This window comes from Lithobates pipiens, unplaced genomic scaffold, assembly GCF_037356315.1.
Source record: "Lithobates pipiens isolate NorthernLeopardFrog02 unplaced genomic scaffold, aLitPip1_a1.2 Scaffold_3, whole genome shotgun sequence".
Lineage (NCBI taxonomy): Eukaryota > Metazoa > Chordata > Amphibia > Anura > Ranidae > Lithobates > Lithobates pipiens.
Window position 1 is genome coordinate 239169512 of NW_027507790.1, and position 25012 is coordinate 239194523.

Genomic DNA, 25012 nt, shown 5'->3' on the forward strand with positions numbered 1-25012 from the left:
GATTTAGTAAATCAACCCCACCGTCAGTGGTGGATGTGATGTATATTTGGGGGCAGTGCTGGAAGAAGGTCATCCAGCGCCCAGGGCAAAGACACCAAATTGCGCCCCCCCTTTCCCTTAGGGTTAGGGTCAGGGTGCCCCCTACCCCTGCAATAAACCATTGCACAAGGGGCAGCCTCCCCTCCTGCCCACCCCTTGTCCCGGCCCTGTTTGGGGGTGGCAAACAAGACATCTAAACGCCACACCCCCCCTCAGCAGTCAAAACTCCCGACCCCCTGGTAGGACAGTCGGCTTCACCCTGCATCTATGGCTTCACAGCGGCTTCCCTCCTCTTTCCCCCGGCAGCCAATACGATCTCTTCTCCCCCCGGCCAATCGGGTCTCAGGACCCGCTTCCTAAATGGCCGGGAGGAGAATCGGGAAGACAATAGCGAATATTAATGAGCTATTGTCACACAAGTTGGTGGGCTTGGGGTGCAGTACTCTGCCCCTAACTGAAATCCACGCGTCTGGCGTTATTTATGTAGATTAGGGGCTGGGCACATGCATTAGGGGGGGCGTACCCCTGCACCCCTTATGGAAGGTGCCACCACTGCCCACTGTATCGAAGACTAAGGATGAGCTCCGGCGTGTTCGCAAACAGCACGTGCAGAGCCCGCCAGGAAGTTGGCACTGCACAGCGCTAATCACGGGCAGTGAGACATTGTCCCGATGCGCGGCTGCAGAGATCGAGAAATGTCTCACTGCCTGTGATTAGCGATGTGCAGTGCCGACTTCCTGGCGGGCTCTACACATGCCGTTTGCGAACACGCCAGAGCTCATACTTACTGAAGACAGACGTTGAGTATGATGGCCACCTAACGAGCCTTTTCAGGAGGAGACAAAATTGCCAGCGTTAAAAGGTTCCTTTTTCAATCCCATGTTTTGTGCGATTTTATTGTCAGTCATTTTCTTTGACTCCATCTTCGGAGACTCCAGCATCTGAGAAACATAATAGATCCATTTCATTTGACGTTTTCTGAATTCATTGCAGAGCTGCAGATTCCCACTAATGAATTCAAGCAATTTTCCCTGGCAGCTTTATATTGGGAGTCCTGCTCTGTGAGTCACCGGCATCCTCAGCCTTCGCAATACAAACACAACAACCAGCGCGTCAAGGAACAGTCCTTTTACTATCACTGGCTTTTCAAACCAAGGAAATCGGGCGGTGCGGAGAGCGGAACCTCCGACTAAAAGCGGTTCTTCCAGATTCTGGTCTTTGTAACACAACCCCATAACAGTATACAGTATTTCACGAAAGTGAGTACACCCCTCACGTTTTTGTAAATATTTTGTTATATATTTTCATGTGACAACACTGAAGAAATTACACTTTGCTACAATGTAAAGTAGTGAGTGTACAGCTTGTATAACAGTGTAAATTTGCTGTCCTCTCAAAATAACTCAACACACAGCCATTAATGTCTAAACCGCTGCCAACAAAAGTTAGTGCACCCTTAAGAGAAAATGTCCAAATTGGGCCCAAAGTGTCAATATTTCGTGTGGCCACCATTATTTTCCAGCACTGCCTTAACCCTCTTGGGCATGGAGTTCACCAGAGCTTCACAGGCTGCCACTGGAGTCCTCTTCCACTCCTCCATGATGACATCACAGAGCTGGTGGATGTTAGAGATCTTGCGCTCCTCCACCTTCTGTTTGAGGATGCCCCACCGATGCTCAATGGGGTTTAGGTCTGGAGACATGCTTGGCTAGTCCATCACCTTTACGCTCAGGTTCTTCATGGCAGTGGTCATCTTGGAGGTGTGTTTGGGGTCATTATATTGGAATACTGCCCTGTGGCCCAGTCTCAGAAAGGAGGGGATCCTGCTCTGCTTCAGTATGTCACAGTACATGTTGGCATTCATGGTTCCCTCAATGATCTGTAGCTCCTCAGTGCCAGCAGCCCTTATGCAGCCCCAGACCATGACACTCCCACCAACATGCTTGACCGTAGGCAAGACACACTTGTCTTTGTAATCCTCACCTGGTTGCCGCCACACACACTTTCAAGACCCAGATAATGGTACAGAAATGATAAGGGTTCCTTCCACTGTGCTACTTCCAACTTAGGTCCAATGCGATTTACATTGGCCGTTGATAATCTCAACAGTACATGGGAAAAAAAGAAAGTGCCTCCAATAGTGTCGTATCCTAGGGATCAAAAATGAACCTTTCCATCTAGGATACTGCATTCTTGGAGGCAATTTTTTTTTTTCCCCATGTACTGTTGAAATGATCAGCGGCCAATGTGAATCGCATTGGTGCCAAGTTGGAAGTAGAACAGTGGAATAAACCCCTATCATTTCTTTATCATTATCTGGGTCTTGAAAGTCTAATAGAAGTCACCAAGGAGCAGCAAGGTTTTCCTAAAGGGATTGTTGCACATCAGTGCAAGGTGTGTTTGACCCCCTCAGGGTCTTGTAAGGAGGTTAGCGATTACTGCACGTGGTGGTGGGAGCACTATGCACATAGAGGCTGTGTGAAGTAAAGGAGTACTTTGCATCTCTCGGCGTGTTAACAGAGGAAATTATCACTATAATACTGGATTTTTGTTTTGGTACTTTTTTTTTTGAACATTATCATTTAACTGTAGACCGGGCATTAAAGCCCACCTTTCTTACCACCACATAAGCCATTGCGAGGTCAGCAAAAGGATAAAAAAGTAAGACAAACAAACAGACCTATTTCCAATGATCCTCACACTGACTGATGATAAAAGAATAAAGAAGGCTTGTCTCCTATACACAGCGGGGCAGTTACATTATATGCCTAACCATGTGCTTGTATTAGATGTCAAGGTATAAAAATGAGCCGTATGTATTACCCAATAGGCCAATTATGCTGTCAGGCAGTGAGTGGGCACAGTAAGAGTAGGCAGGAAGGTTTGAGGAAGAAATATATTATATTCAAGATTGAGAAAATGGATATGAAAAGCAGATGTTGGTTTCTTTAATATTAAATATTTATATTTTATTTAAATTTCATACAAACATTAAAGCTGAACACAAGAAAATTTTTAAACTACCCTTGTAGTGGGGCTCCCCCGCACTGCTGGGGTTAAATGTCCATCAAACATCAAAAAGACGTTTTGGTTATCTTGAATCAAGACATTAAATTACACAGAGTGGAGAACGCCAGACAAGTGCATTATTAAAACACTTAAAACACTTCTGGGTAGCCTCCTTATTGCAGAGGAGAAAAAACAAACCAAACAAAAAAAAAAAAAAAAACACTGGGTTGCATTACCACGAGTCAAATAAACCAGGTATATGAATCAGGTATGCTTCCTTTCACAAGACGCAGCTCCTCCAGAGAAGGAAAAAAAATTCTGAATCAAGACATAAAAAAAAACCACACACACACACACACACACACACACACACACACACACACACACACACACACACACACACACACACACACACACACACACACACACACACACACACACACACACACACACACACACACCAGAGGGCGCAACTTAAGTACAGCATTTATACCTTTATGGAATACAAATTGGCAACTCAGATGAAGTAAGTTTGTGAAGGTTGTAGAGTAGGGGTGCTCAACCTGTGGCCCTCCAGCTGTTGCTGGACCACTACTTGAGGGATAACTGTCAATCTTGCAATGCCTCATGGGACTTGTGGTTCCGCAAAGCTGGAGGGCCACAGGTTGAGCGCCCATACTGTAGAGCATAAGAAATCAGGACATCTAGGGAAACCTGTAACAGAAGTATCCAGTTCAAAGATATGCCTACCTGTCCGGCGGCAGTGCTGCACTAGGAAGCCCAGAGCACTTCCTGGTCGGGAGGAGATTTCAGAGGAACGCAAAGGATGAGGTCAGACCCGGGGGACAGCCAGAGAGCATGGCTACGTGTTCCTGCTTCTTTGTCAAGCCCTAACTTGAGGCTATAACCCCTGGCATCTGACCTCATTCATTGGGTTCCTTTGGAGTCTCCCCCCGACCAGAAAGTGCTCTAAAGCTTCCTATACCTACCTAGCCAAGCACAGTGCTGTACAATCCTTGGACTGGGTGACTGTTACAGGGTTACCTGGATGTCCCCATTGTTTTTATACTCTACAGCCTTCACAAAACTTACTTAATGTGAGTTGCCAATGCGTTTTTATTATACAATAAATGTTTCAATGCTGCACTTAGATGGCACCCTCCGCTGTGTGCATTTTTCTGTCTTGATCCAGAGATTTCTTCCGTCTCTCTGGAGGAGCTGAGACTTGTGAAATTAGGCATACTTGATTCACATACCTGAATTATTTGACTCATGGTTATGCAACCTAGCATTTCTTTCTTTGCAATAAGGAAGTTATGCATACACTACTTGCTCCATAAAGACATCTCTTTTTAATAACCTTATTTGCTGTAGGTTTCCTCCTCTGTGCGACTGGTTCTCTGAAACCTCTTCTTAGCAGATTGTGGGTTACACTCTGATGTCATCACATACAAAAGCAGGGCCAACAGTCCTGCATTTTAAGTGGTAATGTCGGGAGCCCTCCCACAACTTGGGGTGTCAGAGGGAAGAGGAGAGCGCTGGATGGGGAGAAGGGGCAAGGGATGAGAAAAGTCAATCTGCTTTTAAAGTGGTTGTAAACATTTACAAACCCACTTTGACCTACAGGTAAGCCTAGATTAAGGTTTACCCGTAGGTCCAAGAAATATCTCTTAAAAACGTACACGGTTTAAGAGATATTTACAAAAATACAGGCACCGCTGTCTACGGGGCATGCGGGCGCACTGAGCGATATACCGTTAGTGGTGGCTCCCGTGCGAATGCGCGGGAGTGACATCCTCGCTGTTCAGGTGCTGTTAGTGGCCAGAGCAACGATACTCGGAAGAAGATGGATGCTTTGTGCTACAAGGGACAGTGGTGACATCGCTGACTGCTGTGTCAGGTAAGTGACACATAATGGGCTACTATGTGATGCATAGCAGCCCATTTTGCTTTACCTTTGCAGGGAGACAAAGAGGAAGTAAACCCATCAGGGTTTACTTCCTCTTTAAAATGGTATCCTATGCAAGAACGGAGTATTTATTATTATTATACAGGGTTTATATAGCGCCAACAGTTTACAATTTAAAAAAGGGAGACAATACAGTTATAATACTGTAAAATACAAGAGGAGTAAGAGGGCCCTGCTCCGAAGAGCTTTCAATCTAATGGGGTGGGGCAGGTGGCACAAAAGGTTGTAACTGTGGGGAATGAGCTGATGAAAAAAAGAGAGGGGGGGGGGGGGGAAAACAAGGGGGACATTGGGACTTTACATGAAGTATGTGGTAGCAAGAGAGTACAAGGTGACCTAATAGGAATTTTATTGATCGTTGCAATTAGATTTACAAGAAATAAATAAATACAATGATAAACAAAGTAATAAACAATGCATGATAATGGTAATAATGATAATAATAATACAGCATGATAATAACATAAATATTACAAAGTATCATAATAATAAAACTCCAAAGTTCACCGCAGCAAGATTGAATAAAAGCATATGTAAGATAATGTCTGCAGGACCAAGGTCTTTTTGCACCAATTAGGGTAATATCAAAATCTGAATGTATTCAAAAGAAGCACGGCATATGATAGCTCTACGCACGTTTCGTGGCCTTTATACCACTCATCAGGAGCAGAGCACGTGTTCAATCTATAATAAAGAGTAATATGATATTCAGAAATAAGGTAAATGAAAAAATAAAAATAGTAATGAAAACGCATGAAAAAAGGTTGGGGTAAACGAGTCACCCACACCTAATACATGCTTACTCACTTAGGTAAGTGCACTGATAGTCTAGTAGGTGGGTGCCGCAAGCCGTCCAAAATACACCCCCAACCGGGAGCCGTGGTGGGTAACTCAATGGAGATAGCCACAAGGCCGCAGCACAAGCAGGCATGGAATCACCACGAGGCACTTCTATAGAGAGTGAAAGATTAGAACCATTAGGAGATATGCAAGGTGTGAAGATGGTGAAGGATTAAGAAAGATAGTAAGGGGAGCTGAATGTTAAGAAGAAAGAGAGAATATAAAAAAGTTAGGGCTCACCGAGCAAAAAAGTGAGGGGACCAAACATAGGGCTGTTAGCCATAGGAATGCAGTGAAGGAGTGAAAGATTTAATTAAAAGAACTGCATGTGATCTAGTTTCATTTAAAGTCCCGTGGGATGGAAGCACATGACCTTACCAGGCCATAGCTTCGTTAAAAGTCCCAATCAATGTCCATTATGCATCACATGAATTCAGGGATGGAAGTATGTGGTAATGCTCTATCAGCTTAAGTATCAGTACTTCTCTGCTACTATTGACCTTGGCCAGCCCCTTTCATCTATATGTAATTATCTTGTTTACCTTTTGTATCAATTTTCTTTTTGTTTACTACCTCATTTATAGTTTTAAATCATGTGCAATATATATTCCATTTTGGACCTGCCAGTCTTGTCTGCTGCTCTGCTGGTGCCTTGTGGGGATGTGCTGCTATGACGTCCGGCTTCCATCTCCATTTCCGGGAGCTGTGACGCACACTGATAGTCTCCTCCCATCCTTTGCGTCATTGGACGCCTGATGGGTGGATGCGTCTCACTGTGCGTCGACGTCACGAAATTCACGCAGGATGTGCAGCGTTCTTTTATTGCTGCTACGTCCTTGCAGTTGAGTTTTACACACTGCTGGCACTATGGGGGCAGTTCGGAGCCGCCAGACTGGAGATATATACTATCCGGCTGGCGGAAGCCCTCTTCTCCCCCCATTTCGCCATGCGGCGTGACGGTGGTGGGATGACTTGTGGTGATACTCATGGGGGCGGCTCTTTAGAGGGTGTGGTCACTCAAGGCTTTTTATACACCAGATCACATGCAGTTCTTTTAATTAAATCTTTCACTCCTTCACTGCATTCCTATGGCTAACAGCCCTATGTTTGGTCCCCTCACTTTTTTGCTCGGTGAGCCCTAACTTTTTTATATTCTCTCTTTCTTCTTAACATTCAGCTCCCCTTACTATCTTTCTTAATCCTTCACCATCTTCACACCTTGCATATCTCCTAATGGTTCTAATCTTTCACTCTCTATAGAAGTGCCTCGTGGTGATTCCATGCCTGCTTGTGCTGCGGCCTTGTGGCTATCTCCATTGAGTTACCCACCACGGCTCCCGGTTGGGGGTGTATTTTGGACGGCTTGCGGCACCCACCTACTAGACTATCAGTGCACTTACCTAAGTGAGTAAGCATGTATTAGGTGTGGGTGACTCGTTTACCCCAACCTTTTTTCATGCGTTTTCATTACTATTTTTATTTTTTCATTTACCTTATTTCTGAATATCATATTACTCTTTATTATAGATTGAACACGTGCTCTGCTCCTGATGAGTGGTATAAAGGCCACGAAACGTGCGTAGAGCTATCATATGCCGTGCTTCTTTTGAATACATTCAGATTTTGATATTACCCTAATTGGTGCAAAAAGACCTTGGTCCTGCAGACATTATCTTACATATGCTTTTATTCAATCTTGCTGCGGTGAACTTTGGAGTTTTATTATTATGATACTTTGTAATATTTATGTTATTATCATGCTGTATTATTATTATCATTATTACCATTATCATGCATTGTTTATTACTTTGTTTATCATTGTATTTATTTATTTCTTGTAAATCTAATTGCAACGATCAATAAAATTCCTATTAGTTCACCTTGTACTCTCTTGCTACCACATACTTCATGTAAAGTCCCAATGTCCCCCTTGTTTCCCCCCCCCCCCCCTCTCTTTTTTTGAATACAATAGGGATGGAAACGCATGACCTTACCAGGCCATAGTTTCATTTAAAGTCCCGTGGGATGGAAGCACATGACCTTACCAGGCCATAGCTTCGTTAAAAGTCCCAATCAATGTCCATTATGCATCAAATGAGCTGATGAAGGTGGTAAGAGATTAGTTGGAGATGTGATAGGCTTTCCCGTAGAGATGAGTTTTCAGGGATCACCTGAAGGTAACAAGAGTAGGGGATAGCTGGTGCGGTGGAGGTAGCGAGTTCCAGAGGATGGGAGAGGCTCTGGAGAAATCCTGGAGACGAGCATGGGAGGAGGAGATTTACCTGATCACTAATGTTTCATATAAGCATTATCTCCCGTCCACACCGGTGAAACTTGTTGCATAACAGGGTGTGATTTGTCATGCGATTTGGACCTGTCAAATCCCATGACAAGTTGCGCCCTATTGTCAGCAATGGAACGGTTTAAAATCGGTGCAAAGCCAACTTTGCGGCGCCACACAGTTTTTTTATTGCAATTTCATGTGCGACTTGCATAGGCATCTGTGCATAAAGTCGCACAGATGTCAGTTAAGTCGCACTGACCTGCAATTTCAAAGATGCATTCAGTTTGACGAGGGGTTTAAAAATTCATAACAACCCTTGCAGGCCCCCCTCCCTTTAATCCAGCATTTAACTAAATAAATAAACGACGTGAGTGACGAGAGACTGAGAGCTATCTATGAAAGCTCACTGTGTGCTGGGAGCGCAGACTTGGGAACATGCTCTCAGGACAGAAACCCCAGAAGCTACGCCCTCCCCGGACCCGAGCTGTGGACGAAACGTATCGGGCAATACATCAATGCAATAAGTTCCAGCCTCATTCCCTGTGAATCCGGCCTTCTTTTAGAGCCTATAGGGGCCTGCATTCCTATTCCCACCACAGAAGTGTCAAGGGGAGAGAAGAAGTAGTGTAAGCCACACTTTTTTTTTCAATGCAGCGCGTGGTAATGCATGTAATCACAGTGTAATGCGCACCAACACACAGGAGGAACAGCAGAACACACAGGAGGAACAGCAGAGCACCACAAGTTTGGCTCGTCCACTGTAGACCCTTCAGACGTTTCAGGAAGCGAGGAGAAAAGTGAATGTTAAAACGTAAACGGACCACAACACAGCAAGCCAACTTGTGTCAAGACATATGCGTTCACCTGTGCTCAGTACATGGAATGGACCCTAAAGGCAAAAAGGGGCCCCTTGAATAAGCAGACCTTGTCATTTGAGTGCAGTGTCTGCTTTAACCACTTGAGCCCTGGAAGATTTTACCCCCTTCCTGACCAGAGCACTTTTTGCGATTTGGCACTGCATCGCTTTAACTGACAATTGCGCGGATGTGCTACATAACACCCAAACAAAATTGACGTCTTTTTTTTCTCCTGCAAATAAAGCTTTCTTTTGGTGGTATTTGATCACATCTGCGTTTTTAATTTTTTGCGCTATAAACAAAAAAAAATAAAAATAAAATAAAGAAGAAGGAAGAAGGAGCGACAAATATTTTTTTTACTTTTTGCTTTAATAAACATCCTCAAATTATATATATATATATATATATATATATTTCCTCAGTTTAGGCCGATATGTATTCATCTACATATTTTTGGTAAAAAAAAAAAAAAAAAAAATCTCAATAAGTGTATATTGATTGGTTTGCGCAAAAGTTATAGCGTCTACAAAATAGGGGATAGTTTTATGGCATTTTTTTTTTTTGTTTTTTTTACTAGTAATGGCTGCGATTTGCATTTTTAATCGGGACTGCAACATTATGGCGGACACATCAGACACTTTTAACACATTTTTGGGACCACTGGCATTTATACAGCTATAAAATTGCACTGATTACTGTATAAATGTCACTGGCAGGGAAGGGGGCAATCAAGGGATTGTGTTCCCTAGTGTGTGTTCTAACTGAAGAGGGAGGGGGGAGGGGACTGTGCAGGGGAGATGACAGATCACTGTTCATACTCTGTATGGACAGACGATCGGTCTGTTCTCCACTCAGAAAACCGGAAACTGTGCGTTTACACACATAGATCCCAGTTCTTTGTGTGCCCCGAGCGATCGCAGGAGCCCAGCGCTTGCAATCACTCACAGCAGCTCCATGGGCGAGCAGGGGGCACGCGACCCTAGTGGCCACAGGGCGTAGCAACGTTACATAATGTCGTTTCGCCCAGCTGTGAAATTCTGCCGCATGTACAACTGCGGCGGCTGGTCAATAAGTGGTTAACGAATGAAGCTTTATTATGACACGTGCTCGGCGTGCCACGCGATAGCCGCACCGCACCGCAACATTCAGGCACCCCTCCCCCACATTTTTCTGATGTCATTTTCCAAATTCCTGGAAGAATTTTGTGACTCAGCATCTGAATTCTCCGAAGCTATGACCTCCTGGCCCTGAACTGTGGGTGAAACGTATCGGGTAATAAAACGCTAATCAGTCCCAGCCTCATTCCCTGTGAATCCGGCTTTGTTTTAGAGCCTATAAAGGCCTGCGTTATTAATCCCGCCACAGAAGTGTCATGAGGGGAGAAATGACAAAAAGGAGGCGACTGCACCAGAGTCTACAGCAGTGGTTGTCAACTTATGTGCTAAAGGGGGCCTCAAATGCGGCCCCCAAACATCACCAAAGGGCTGCATATAATGTTCAATATACACTCACTGGCCACTTTATTAGGTACACCTTGCTAGTACCGGGTTGGACCCACTTTTGCCTTCAGAACTGCCTCCATTCTTCGTAGCAGAGATTCAACAAGGTGTCGGAAACCTTTCTCAGAGATTTTGGTCCATAGTGACATGATAGCATCAAGCAGTTGCTGCAGATTTGTCAGCTGCACATCTATGATGCTAATCTCCTGTTCCACCACATCCCAAAGGTGCTCTATTGGATTGAGATCTGGTGAGTGTGAAGGCCATTGGAGTCCAGTGACCTCATTGTCCAGTGGTGAGATGATTGGAGCTTTGTGACATGGTGCATTATCCTGCTGGAAGGAGCCATCAGAAGATGGGGACACCGTAGTCATAAAGGGATGGACATGGTCAGCAACAACACTTAGGTAGGTCGTGGTGTTTAAATGACGCTCAATTTGTACTAAGGGGCCCAAAGTGTGCCAAGAAAATATCCCCCCCACACCATTACACCACTAGCCTGAACCGTTGACATAAGGCGAGATGGATCCATGCTTTCATATTCTTTTCACTAAATTCTGACCCTACTATCAGATTGTCGTAGCTGAAATTGAGACTCAGACCAGGCAATGAATATGAATTTGTTGTCTGACATTATCGGCACCTTTTGAAGTGGTGTTAAAAATGCACCTCCCCATTGCTGTGCATTGAAAACAGCAAAAAACACATCAAAAATGCATCCATGTTGCGTTTTGATGCATTTTTTGAGTCACATGACTAGGGATGCACCGATAACTTTTATTTATTTTATTTTTTTTATTTATTTAATTTTTTACAACGAGTAGGAGTACCGATACTTTTTTTTTTTTTTTTTTGTACTCGCCGATACCAATTACCGATCCCTACCGCAACTGTTTTGTTTTCACTTCAGCTGTCAGCAATGGTACAAAGCACTGAAAAGTTATTTACAAATTAAATAGATTTATTTTTTTTGCATTTTTTCAATGTGAAATGTGCAATATATGTTTTATGCATATTTTTTATGTTTTATATAAGTGTAATATAAGTTATATGCATATTTATAAATGTGTAATATATGTTTTATGCATATTTTTATATATACACATAGATAGATAGAGATATATCTATCTATCTATCTATGTGTGAGTAAAAATATTCACTAAGAAAGCATTAAAAAAATAAAAAGTTGTAATTGTTTATAAAATAGACGTGAACAAAAAAAATAAAAGCCAGGAAATTAAATGGGAGAATAGGGAGTTAATTAAGGCTGATTAAAGTAAATTAAGGGTTAATAAGAGGTTAAACAGAGGAGCGTTTGTTCATCCCTTTGATCTGCAGATGAACAAACAGAAAGATTCAAAAAGAAAAAAAAAGTTTCTTTTTATTTTAGTGTTTCAGCTGAGCAATGTTGTTAATAAACATTGCTGGCTGCTTTTTTTTTTTTTTTTTTTTTTTTTTAAAGCTCCAAATTACCGGACTTCAACACTTCAGCTGCCAGCAGGGGAGACCCACTGACAGCCCAAAGAACCGAGCCTGAAAGTATCGGTGCATTTGCACAAGTACCAATACTTGTGCAGATACTCTGTATCGTCAACAATACCGATACTAGTATCGGTGCAACCCTACACATGACCTATGAAAAGCACACCATAAGCATGGTAAAATAGCGACATTATCAGCAGCCGTTTTTTCTTTCGGCACAACGCTGAAAGTCCCATTTTCAGTGGCCTAAATTTCGGTGCATCGTTAGTTTACACTCGGGTTCCCAAACCACACACCATCCAGAATCACATATACACCGATGAAGACTAAAGACAACATCACTCTTGTAATACTCTGCTCGATATAAAAAGAAACCAATGATGGGATGTATGAAGCCAAAAGCTTTGGATAAAGTAGAAAATAGCTAAAGGATAAATGTAGGTTTGCACCGATACCCAGTTTTTAAATCGGCAAGAGAGTACCAATAGAGTCAGTCAAGTACTTGCCAATACGGAGTACCATTACTTTTGCGGTGCGATTTGAGCCCATACAAAATGAATGGCACTGCAAAGAAATCATGCAACTTGAACAAGAATCTGGTGTAAATCTTGTCCGAATCGCATGCAGCTTCCTGCACCGCTCCTGTGCGAACCCAAGCTGAAGTCACTATGACAAGCCTGGGTTCACACAGGCGCAGTGTAGGAAACTGCATGCGCTCGGACAGGAATTGCACTGCATTCCTGTTCAAATCGCATGCAAGGCTTTGCACTGCGATTTGGAGTCCATTCATTTTGTATAGGCTCAATTGCACCACACAAGTACTCATGCAAATGTTCAATATTGGTGCAAGCTTATATAAATGCACTCCTTTATTTTTTTCTGCATCCCCTGACCTAACCTAACCCACTCTCCCCCTCCACAAATATATACTTACCTTGATTTGATGGCAGCGGCTCCACCATTCGTTTATATCCAGTGCTGCAAGTCTTCATTATCCTGGCACCATCGCATTGGTGCCTCACACATAATAACACAACTAATTGTCCCTGATTTGGAGGGACTGTTCCCCTTTTGGCCTCATTCACATGGGCGGAGAGGCCTGTACAGCGCTTGTTGTGTCTGGAGTTGCCTGGAGCAGGCAGCTTATATTTATTAAATGGAGATGCTGCGGCTATATGAACTCATCAATTTCTATGCGTTTGTACCTGCGTGCAGGCAGACTTTATTAATCAAAGTAGACACAGTGGCTGAACAGACTCACCGTGCAGCTAAACCTGATAGGAGGGTGCACAGTCCTGACAGCGTGCGCCAAGTGCCATGCACCCACCCTGAATGCTTGCCAAACTTGGCCACGCAGGAGACTCTGCATCTCTGTTCACCAACATAGGCTGGGCGGACATAGCGTCACTTCCAGTTCCGGCCGGGAGAATGCTTTTGGAATGCATGGCGATTAATGGATTTATTTTTGGCCCTTTCCATATATAAGACATTGAGTACACGAGAGACCATGATGACGTCTCCATGACGAAACGCGTTGGGTAAAGCTGGATCATGTGACGTCACCACACATGGAGGTCGGCCCTCTTGATGGTTGGAAACGTTCCTAGCTTACTATTGACGTACATGCGTATTTTCTGGATTTTAATTAAACTTTAATCAAACATACTGCACTCTCTTTGTCTTGTTGGAACTTTATATCCATTGGAGCCCCTATGAAGAGTGAAGGAATCCCGATGTTTGGAGTTTGAGTGATTGGACTTGTAACAAACGCAAGTGACCGCTGTATCTAGTGGTCCACTGTGAACGGCGAGAGTTGTGTGTGTGTACCTGTAGATGGAAGATCCCTCGCAAGACTTCTCATTACCATTGGATTACACACTAATTGGACTCTTTTAAATGAGCGTTCCTTTTTAAACAAGTTTTTGATAATCTTTTAGCGTGCCACCTTTTATATGTTATATGAGGAAAACATTTTTTTATAAAAAAAATATATATATATATATATATATATATATATATATATACACACAAGGTTGCCTATTCTAAGTCAACAAGAAACAGGAAAGAGCAGAGTGACAGACAGATAAGCTCATCATTGTGCTGCATTGTCTTTCACTGTCCAATCACAGGCTAGCAACAAGTTCAGGAGGACCCGGGCTCATAGGAAGTAGGTTGAATCACGCACATCACGTGACTGAGGACATCTAGCAGCAGAAAAAGAGTACTGCAAGGGAATTATCTGGATTAAAGCTGAATATTGCAGCAAAAGCTGGTTTTGCTGTTTCATCTTTTATTGGCTAATCAATTAAATAATTTTCATTTTTGGCTGGAGTTCTGCTTGAAAGATGAACTTTGATCGGTGACACAGAGAAAACACCAAGTAATGCAGTTATAGGATTAAATAAAATAAAAAAATTTATGAACTGTATTTTTAAACACAAGAAGTATAAGCACATAAATTTAAATCCTTGTACAGCAGAGCTCAGACTGGGAGAAAGACAGCACAAGGAGCCAGTCAGGTCAGGTGTGCTGCGTGCACACGTGATGAGATGTTCAATGAATGGGGATAGGCTTCAGCAGACGTTCAATGAATGGGGATAGGCTTCAGCAGACGTTCAATGAATGGGGATAGGCTTCAGCAGACGTTCAATGAATGGGGATAGGCTTCAGCAGACGTTCAATGAATGGGGATAGGCTTCAGCAGACGTTCAATGAATGGGGATAGGCTTCAGCAGACGTTCAATGAATGGGGATAGGCTTCAGCAGACGTTCAATGAATGGGGATAGGCTTCAGCAGACGTTCAATGAATGGGGATAGGCTTCAGGAGACGTTCAATGAATGGGGATAGGCTTCAGGAGACGTTCAATGAATGGGAATATGATATAGTAGATGGCAAGAGACTGGAGACATGGTATAGGATATGGTCAGCGACTGAGGACATGCAACAGAAGATGATCACACATTAGATGAGGCTGCTAGATATCACTGCAAAACTAAAGCCCTTTGCAAACCAATGCTTCCACATTTGTGCTCCGAATATCTTCCTTAAAATATTACTTGTGTCACATTCAATATTTATTCCAGTCACTTCAATTATAAAAGATCAGAGCAAAAAATAAAATAAAATAAAATAAAACCACCACACACGAAGAGGAAAGGAATAGATGGCATAAAAAAAAAAAAAAGATAACATGACTGAAATAAACCAACCCCTTCAACTACTAGAAGCTCATCTAAATAATTGTTTTCCTTCACTGTCTTGAGTAGGCAACAAAACACAGACTACTGTCTGTCAGGGGCCCAAGACCAAATTTGGCCCCTGGGTCCCAGGTTAGTTACTATGACATCCTAAAGACCATCAATCTGTAAAGTGCGCCTATACTGGTCATAGACTTCAGTTTAAAGATTGTAGGCTTGAGCTACAAGTGGTCCCGCCTTGCCCTTGGAGAAATGTTGTGCCTGCACTGCGGTGTTACAGCACTGGGGTTCTGGATTCAATCCACACAAGAGCCACTTATCTGTATGTTTTCTCAGGGGGTGTGTGGATTCGTCTAAGATGGGCCTGATTGATTACCAATGACTGCCATCCAAAAACTCTCTCTGGCCATTGCTTTATGATTTAATTGTTGGTTGATTAGATGGTTTCATCTGATTATACAATCTCCTTTAGATCTTACAAAGAGTATGTAGTATGATGATCTGCCTGATTGGATATAAATTGATAAGGTGGCACTATATAAAACCTGTATCATAATAATAATATAGATTAGGTAGGTCCTCACGTTAGATAGTTTCAGTAGACCTCAAGTTGATGCACAGAGATTCTATGATCAGATTAGAACATGCATGGTGAGCCACATGTATATCAGGCTGGGGCGGGTATTTGGTTTATATATTCTCCACATTTGTTACTGGTGTATAAAATGAACCAACAGCAGTACTGGGGACACTGGGAGGGAGTGCTGGATCTCGTAGTTCCTGAGGAGCTGAAGGCTCCATGAATTAGAATTCCAATAGCTCAACATTATAAATCACACTCACTATTTGTGTAGCTTAATGAAAGTAACTCAGGTTTACAAAAACAAAAAAACTCTGCTCTGGTATCTGCATGACTCTACACGACCCATCCACCCACCTAATGTTTGGGAGGATAAGACTTCCATCCAAGCCATGAACTGAAGTCGGGTGTAAAATCTTTCATTGTATAAGATGAAAAATCCATCAATATTTACCCCAACCTATCCCCCCTCACTGACCAGAAACATGGCAGCCTTACAGCTGCTGATTGAATAAACGATCAAACACATCAAGGCCACCTACCTACATTGTTATATACACCTATGTGGCAGACATGGGAAAGGGCTGGGTGGATGCATTGGATAGGTTTTTGCAATCAAAATCTGGTTGGCAGTGGATGGAATTGCCAATAAAATATATGTACGGCCAGCGTAAGAGGAGGACAGTGGAATGATAGAGGTTGCTCACACCACTGAGGTTAGCTGCTGCAAAACCTCTTGGCAGAATTAATAAATCTGTCATTTGCATATGACTGACAACTGTCATAGCAGGATGGGGTTATCCAGTGAGGTGGAAGGCTGGGGTGTGTGTGTGTGTGTTTTTTGTGTGTGTTTATATAGAATACATAAATGAAAAGTATATATATATATTTTTTTTTTTTGTATATTATATATTTGTGTGCATTTTGTTATTGACATACATGTGTGCGCGTTATATATATATATATATATATATAATTTATTCTATATAAAACGCACATAAAAACCCCACTAATTTCTCTCTCAAAAAATAAATATATATATATATATATATATATATATATATACATACATACACACACACACACACACACACACACATTTTATTTTTAATATACACACACCTTAATCAGAACAGTCTTTAAAAAATCCCAAGTCCTATCCATTATTATCATTATCACAGCTCCTTTAACCATCACAGAAACTTATGCAGCAACTATAGGAACGCTGTATTCCAGCACAGTCACTGTGTCTTGCATTATGCCAATCACAACAGTTGCCTTCAAACAGGCGAATACTCCAAGGATCCCCCCAGGTGAATTGCACCACTTATCTTTCCAAAAAAATAAAATGTATTTATTTATATATACACACACACACACACATCATGCAGCATTTAAAATTTGGGAAGGTAAATGGTGCAATTCACCTGGGGAGATCCTTGGTGGGGTGTGTGTATATATATATATACATATACACACACACACACACACACACAGTGCATGCATAGTACCAATAACTGCCAATCAATCCACCAGGACAGTCAGTACAGAGCCCAGCTCCTGTCCACAGGAATGATCACATCCCTTTACTCATCCCATAAACTTAGGCAGTAACTGGAGGAATGTTGGATTCCACCAGCACAGTCCCTGGTGTCTCCCCTTTTGATCAGCATTAGATGCCAATCCCAGATCATAGTGACAGCTGCCATCAGACAGACCACCCCCCTCCCCCCAGGATCCCCCCAATCTAGCACTATTTCCTCTGTCAGGACACAAGTCATCTCCTTCCACACTGGCAGCTCTCCTGCACAACAATGGACTTTCACCATGACACATGCAGATGGAGGTAAACCAGGAACTTGCACTTACTTCATCTTCAGAGAGTCCATAGATCGGCTCAATCACAGTCGCCATGGGGGTCCTCAATGGTGGTCAGCAGTCCCTGATCATCAATAGAAGAGGAGGGGGGGGGGGATTTCCAGATCCAGAGAGGAGTCCAAACAAGGGGGTTCTGGGGGGAGAACAATAACCAAGTGATGATTCCTCTAAGGAAGAAAAAGTCAGGCAGGAGAGAATCAGGTCTGGTGGGGGAGGGGAGCAGGATCAGGTTTTGGTAAGGGAGGGGGGTCTTTGTCTCCAGCAGGTAGTGCAGAGCCCCCTAAAAATAAAAAGTGATGAATCTGGCAAGTCCTGTGTGTCTGGTCTGCGGCTCTCACACAAACCTTCAGCCTGATGGAGGTGGGAGTGACTAGAGAGAGCCCTTCCTGCCCTGCACAGGGCTTATTGCAATCAGCAACTAGCAGGCAGGAGGCTGCCCCAGCCTAGCAGAGGCGTGGAGAGCATGCACAGCACCCAATGAGCGGGGCAGACTCTGCTACTGCCAGGCGGTTCGGTTGTGCAGCACTTGGCTGCCTCTGATCATACAAGGGGCCCCCAACTTCCCACCCAGCAGCAGGCAGTCTCTGATCATCAAGGGGCCCCAACACCTGGGAGCTTCTGATCATCAAGGGGCCCCTAACACCTGGGAGCCTCTGATCATCCAGGGGGTCCCCAACTTCTCACGCAGCAGCAGACAGCCTCTGATCATCAAGGGGCCCCTAACACCTGGCAGGCAGCCCCTAATCATCCAGGGGGTCCCCAACTTCTAATCCAGAACTTGGCAGCCTCAGATTCTCCAGGAAGGGGGCAGCTTCTCACCCAGTACCTGGCATCTGATCATCCAGGGGGCTCCCAACTTCTGACCCAGCAGGCAGCCTCTGATCATCAAGGGGCCCCTAACACCTCGCAGCCCCTGATCATCCAGGGGGTCCCCAACTTCTAATCCAGAACTTGGCAGCCTCAGATCCTCTAGGAAGGTGGCAGCTTCTCACCCAGCAGCAAGCAGCCTCTGATCATCAAGGGGCCCCTAACACCTGGCAGCCCCTGATCATCCAGGGGGTCCCCAACTTCTCACCCAGCAGCAGGCAGCCTCTGATCATCAAGGGGCTCCTAACACATGACAGCCTCTGATCGAACAGTGGGGTCCCCAACTTCTCACCCAGCAGCCTCTGATCATCCAGGAGGGGGAGGGGTCAACTTCTCACCCAGTACCTGGCAGCCTCTGATCATCCAGGGGCCCCCAACTTCTGCCCTGGAAGTGTGCAAAGGACACTGGCAGTATCCTGGGATGTCAGTGGCAGAACAAGGCTCTCTGATCAATGATATAATGTAGCAAATAGCAGATCCCTCTGCTCAGCCATCCATACCCTGCAATTTTGTATCCAGTTGTTGGTAAACACATCCTACATTCTCATAACAAATAAAATCCCCACTTCCTCCCTTCTTCCAAGGTGGAGACAAAAAAAAAGACACATTCACTTTGCTGGGGCAACAGCGCCACCTAATGCTGCAAAATAGAATTGGGAAAAAGTATGCCGTGTGCTTACTTATTAACCACTTCAGCTCCGGAGGAAGGATTTACCCCCTTCCTGACCAGGCCAATTTTTGCGATACGGCACTGCGTTGCTTTAACTGATAATTGGGCGGGCGTGCGATGCTCTACCCAAATAAATGTCCTGTTGATGTCCTTTTTTTTTCCCCCATAAATGGAGATTTCTTTTGGTGATATTTGATCACCATGGCGTTTTTAAATTTTTGCGCTAGAAACAAAAAAATGAAATATTTCAAAAAAATTTTTTTTTTACTTTCTGCGGTGGCAGCCCATCCATTAGGGGCACAGGAGCACCGCTCCCCTGAACCATGCACCCACCCTTAATTTACATGCAGGGCGCCGGACGTGTGGATTCTAATGTTTTTTTTTTTTTTTTAGAAGCACATGATTAGAGCCTGAGACTCTAATTGGCTTCAAAAAAGGATGAGCTCGGGGCACAGAGCACTGCACCCCGAGTCCACCCAGTTGTTTGACAATGGCGAATTAATATTCACTATTCTCTTCCTGCTTCTTCTCCCTGCCAATCCCATCTCAGGAAGCGGGTCCTGAGTCACGATTGGCAGAGAGGCGAATCGAATTTATTGGAGGTAGGAGACACCCCGTGACCTAGATGGGGTAATTGCAGGGACTAACCGAATGACCAAGGGGATGTGTGGGAGACCCGACCGAGAGACGGATGTGGTGTGTTAGACAGCTTGACATCCCCCCTCCCCCCACAAAAAATATACCATCAACCGTCACTGCTTTTGGCTATTAACATCCAATAAAAAATAAAAATAAAATCCCAAATACGTATTCTGCTACATGTTTTTGGTAAAAAACAAAAAAAAAATCCCAGTTAGCAATTTTTTTTAAATATCTGTTGATTTGACTTGCGTCTATAAAGTATGGGATAGATTTATAGACTTTTTATTTTTTATTATTTTTGTGACATTGCGGCGGACAAATCTGACATTAAATTACACTTTTTTGGGGACCAGTGACACCAGTGCAGTGATCAGTGCTAAAAAAATGCAGTGTCACTGTATAAATGACACTGGCAGGGGAAGGGGTTAACATCAAGGGCTATCAAAGTGTTAACTGTGTCCCCTGCTAGTGTTTTCAAACTGTGTGGGGGATGGTTTAACTGAAGAAAAACAGAGATCCGTGTTCCTGCTTAGCAGAAACACAAGATCTTTATCTTTCTTACTAGCAGAACGGCGATCTGCCTGGTTTACATCTGCAATCTGCCTTAATTCTTTGTGTATTTTGGTCCATAATGAGATGATAGCATCACACAGTTGCTGCAGATTTGTCAGCTGCACATCCATGATGCGAATCTCCCATTCTACCACATCCCAAAGGTGCTCTATTGGATGAGATCTGGTGACTGTGGAGGCCATTGGAATCCAGTGACCTCATTGTCATGTTCAAGAAACCAGTGGTGAGATGATTGGAGCTTTGTGACATGGTGCATTATCCTGCTGGAAGGAGCCATCAGAAGATGGGGACACTGTAGTCATAAAGGGATGGACATGGTCAGTAACAATACTCAGGTAGGCCATGGTGTTTAAATGATGCTTAAAGTGATACTAAAGTCTTGTTTTTTTTTTAGTTAAAAATAACATGTTATACTTACCTCCTCTGTGCAGTTGGTTTTGCACATAGCAGCCCAGATCCTCCTCTTCTCGGGTCCCTCTTTGGTGCACCTGGCCCCTCCCTCCTATTGAGTGCCCCCATAGTAAGCAGCTTGCTATGGAGGCACCCGAGACGAGCCATAGCTTCCTGTGTCCATTCAGATACAGAGCCTTGACTGGCCCTGCCCCCTCTTTCTCCTCATTGGCTGACTGACTTTGATTGACAGCAGTGGGAGCCAATGGTGCCTCGCTGCTGTCTCAGCCAATGAAGATGGGAGTCCAGGGCAGTCGAGAGACTTCTGAAACATTGGTAAGTATTAGGGGGTGTAAAAATATACTAAAGCACTGATGTGAATAAATATTAAAATATGTGAGAAATAAATATTAAAAGATAACTAAATAATATAGCTGCAATTATATATGTGAACTGATACACAAAAATAAAATGTTTTAAAAGAATAATTGCGCTAAAATTAACCTACTAATATTGCACAGTGTATCACCAAAATTAAGTGAATAATTATGAACATATAGTAAACCATACAAAATATAAGAAATATATATGAAATTCCTTCTGTGTACTGGTAACAATAGAGCAAACTTTTGCCACAAGTAAAAGAATATCATGTTCCACTGTGTACAAACCAAAGTCTCTGTCAATATTTATTTAAAGTATTAAGGGGTGCTGGGGGGGCTTCTGCACGCAGCAGGCTTTTTGTTTAATGCATAGAATGCATTAAGATAAAAACCTTCTTACTCTACAAGCCTTTTAATTGGTACTAAGGGGCCCAAAGTGTGCCAAGAAAATATCACCCACCCCATTACACCACCAGCTTGAACCCTTGATACAAGGCAGGATGGATCCATGCTTTCATGTTGTTTACACCAAATTCTGATCCTACCATCTGAATATCTCAGATCAAGACTCATCAGACAGGGCATTAAAAAAGACAAAAAATGGAAGGCACGCACATCTAGTACATTACCAATGACATTGAATAAATGATAAAATTCATAAAAGGTGGGTACTCACAAACAGCAACAAATAAGCCAAATAAACACAGATTGTAGAACCATGTGCCATATACCATCACAGGGTATAGCTAACACGTTTCGGGGGCGCACCCCCTTCCTCAGGGAGCTTAACACGTGACCACTCATTAAAATTAGAAGAAAAGACCATAAACTAGACATGGGCACCGTCAAAAAATTTGTTCCGTTCCGTTTCGCGTTAAAAAATTTTTGTATGAAATACGAATTTTTGGTAGAATCGTAAATTTTTCATTAAAATAACAAAAGTTCGCTATGATGAATTTATCATTATGAGGGGTTCCCACCATCCCTGTGCTGTGCTGACTTCCTGGGGTTTTAACTTTTAGGTCCATTAACTTTTCATAACAATTACTTATTTTCGTTGTGAAATTCGAAAATTCGAAATTCGGAAAGGAAATTTTGTATTTCGTACAGAATTCGTATGCATAAAAATTCATATTTCGTATTTTCGTATTTCGGATTCGTACGAATTACCGGAAATTAATCGCACATGTCTACTTTAAACTACATAGAGGGTTCTTTACTGTAGGAGTGGCAAGGATGTGGAATTCTCTTCCACAGGCGGTGGTCTCAGCGGGGAGCATCGATAGTTTCAAAAAACTATTAGATAAGAACCCTAACAACCACAACATACAGGGATATACAATGTAATACTGACATATAATCACACACATAGGATGGACTTTTGTCTTTTTTCAACCTCACCTACTATGTAACTATATGTAACTTCCGCTCACTGGATATTTCTCTTTTTCGGACTATTCTCTGTAAGCCCAATAGATGATTGTGTGTGAAAATCCCAGTACATCAGCAGTTTTTGAAATACTCAGACCAGCATGTCTGCCACCAACAACCATGCCACATTCAAAGTCACTTAAATCCCCTTTCTTCTTCATTCCGATGCTCAGTTTGAACTTCAGCAAGTCATCTTCACCATGTCTAGATGGCTAAATGCATTGAGTTGCTGCCATGAGATTGACTAACTAGCATTTGTGTTACCATGCAATTGAACAGGTGTACCTAATAAAGCGGCCAGTGAGAGTATATTGTACATTCACATCAGTTGTACAGACTCTACTGAAATTCCTAACTTTGATCTTACTGCACACTGTGAGCACCTCCCAGTATGCTTTAGAAGCTGCAGCAGGTTAGATACAAACCCTTGCGCATTGCTTGGCTGAATAACATCCACCATCATCCTGACTGTCCCTGGCCCGCCCCTTTCATGCGTTGTATTGCAGCTCTTTTATTTATTAAACATTACATTCAGGGCAGAGACAAGGGGTGGGCAGGAGGAGCATCTGCCCGGGGCGCCATAGTTTATTGCAGGGATGGGGCGCCCTGACCCTAACCCTAGGTGAGGGCTAATGATCACTCACTATGTTCATTCACAAAAGGAAGGGGCCAGTTAATGACATGTTTACTGGCTCCTTCCCCCCGCTCTCTATCCCGCTGATCCTCCACCCTGCGTGCCAACAGCAGCTGGCATGAAAGGAAAGGATGGAAGCCAGTAGTGCTGCAGGGAGGGAGGAAGCACACGGGAAAGTCAAGGCAGCAGGGGGATCGAATCCTGGACAGGGAGGGGAACTGGTGCGTCAGGGGGGGCACTTATGAGAACGGATCCTGCTGTGTGTCTCTCCCTGCAGAAGTTGAAACCTTGTGGGAAGGAGAGAAGGAGAAATTGGCTTTCAGCTTCTGCAGGGAGAGACACACAAAAGGATTGGTTGTTATAAGTGCCCCCCCGCCACACCGATCATAAACCCCTCTCCTACCCACATCTGATTCCTTTGGTGATTAGAGTGTGCATGCCCATGCCCAAGAATTTACTATAATGCAGCTTACCAGTTCATAGATGTGATAGCTGTGTTAGTTTTCTTCCTTAGGCGTTCTTTCTTCTATTTTCATCTGGTGATCCAGTCAGTAAATCTGTTTGTTTTTCAACAGAAAAGCTCTCCTGAAGTTAAAGGAATAGTACAGTACAGACCATTTTACAATGACAGGGGTGCTAAAATGATCACACGGTCCCCAGCCCCCTTCACACCACAACCCTCCCTTCATAGCACATCACAGTCCCGCCTTTATATCAGCGTCCACAATCCCCCTTCACATCAAAGCCCCCCTTTTAATGCGCAGTCCCATCACAGCCCCCCTTTACACAGCCCCCCTTTACACAGTGCCCCTTTACAGTGCAGTACCCTTTACATTAATGTACAATGCCTTGCAAAAGTATTCACCCCCTTGACTTTTTACCGATTTTGTTACATTAAAGCCTTTAGTTCAATGTTTTTTTTAATCTGAATTATATGTGATGGATCAGAACACAATAGTCTAAGCTGGTGAAGTAAAGTTAGAGAAATATATACATAAAACTATTTTTCAGAAACAAAAAACTGATAATTGGCATGTGCGTATGTATTCACCCCCTTTGTTATGAAGCCATAAAAAGCTCTGGTGCAACCAATTACCTTCAGAAGTCACATAATTAGTGAAATGATGTCCACCTGTGTGCAATCTAAGACCCCTTTCACACCGCAGAGCCTATAGCGTCGGCGGTAAAACGCCGCTATTTTTAGCGGCATTTTACCGTCGGATTTGCTGCGCATTTTGGCCGCTAACAGAGTGCTTTTCCCCCGCGCTAGCGGGCGAGAAAGGGTTAAAACCGCCCGCAATTACGCCCCAATAGTGGCATTTTGCCGGCAGTAATACAGCACTGCCCCATTGATTTCAATGGGGAGCAGCGGTGGAGGAGCGGTAAACACACCGTTCCTTCACCGCTCCAAAGAAGCTGCTGGCAATACTTTTCCTGACGTCCTGCCAGTGCAACGCTCCGGTGTGAAAGCCCTCGGGGCTTTCACACTGGAGACAAAAGAGCAGCAGTTTGAGGGCAGATTGCAGGCGCTATTTCTAACACTATAGGGCCTGCAAAACGCCCTTGGTGTGAAAGGGGTGTTAGTATCACATGATCTGTCATTACATATACACACCTTTATGAAAGGCCCCAGAGGCTGCAAGACCTGAGCAAGAGGCACCACTAACCAAACACTGCCATGAAGACCAAGGAACTTATTACCACCTTATTACCACCAAGGAACCAACCACCTTATTACCAGGGACCACTGTGCATAGCTGAAGCAAGTAGCGGAGCAGTATTCTCA

The 25012-nt window shown here is 43.5% G+C and overlaps 1 protein-coding gene across 3 annotated transcripts in view; it reads right to left on the bottom strand.

Moving 5' to 3' along the window:
• NEDD4L (NEDD4 like E3 ubiquitin protein ligase) overlaps nucleotides 1-18045 on the bottom strand; it is a 585723-nt gene extending 567678 nt beyond the window's left edge. Inside the window, exon 1 of one of the 3 annotated variants that reach the window (XM_077462942.1) lies at nucleotides 17628-18045. In XM_077462942.1, the coding sequence (XP_077319068.1) occupies nucleotides 17628-17672 (45 nt within the window). In that variant the 5' untranslated portion in view covers nucleotides 17673-18045. The remainder of the gene's footprint in view (nucleotides 1-17627) is intronic. The other 2 variants (XM_077462949.1, XM_077462944.1) reach the window with 2 other exon arrangements.
• Nucleotides 18046-25012: the final 6967 nt, after the last annotated feature.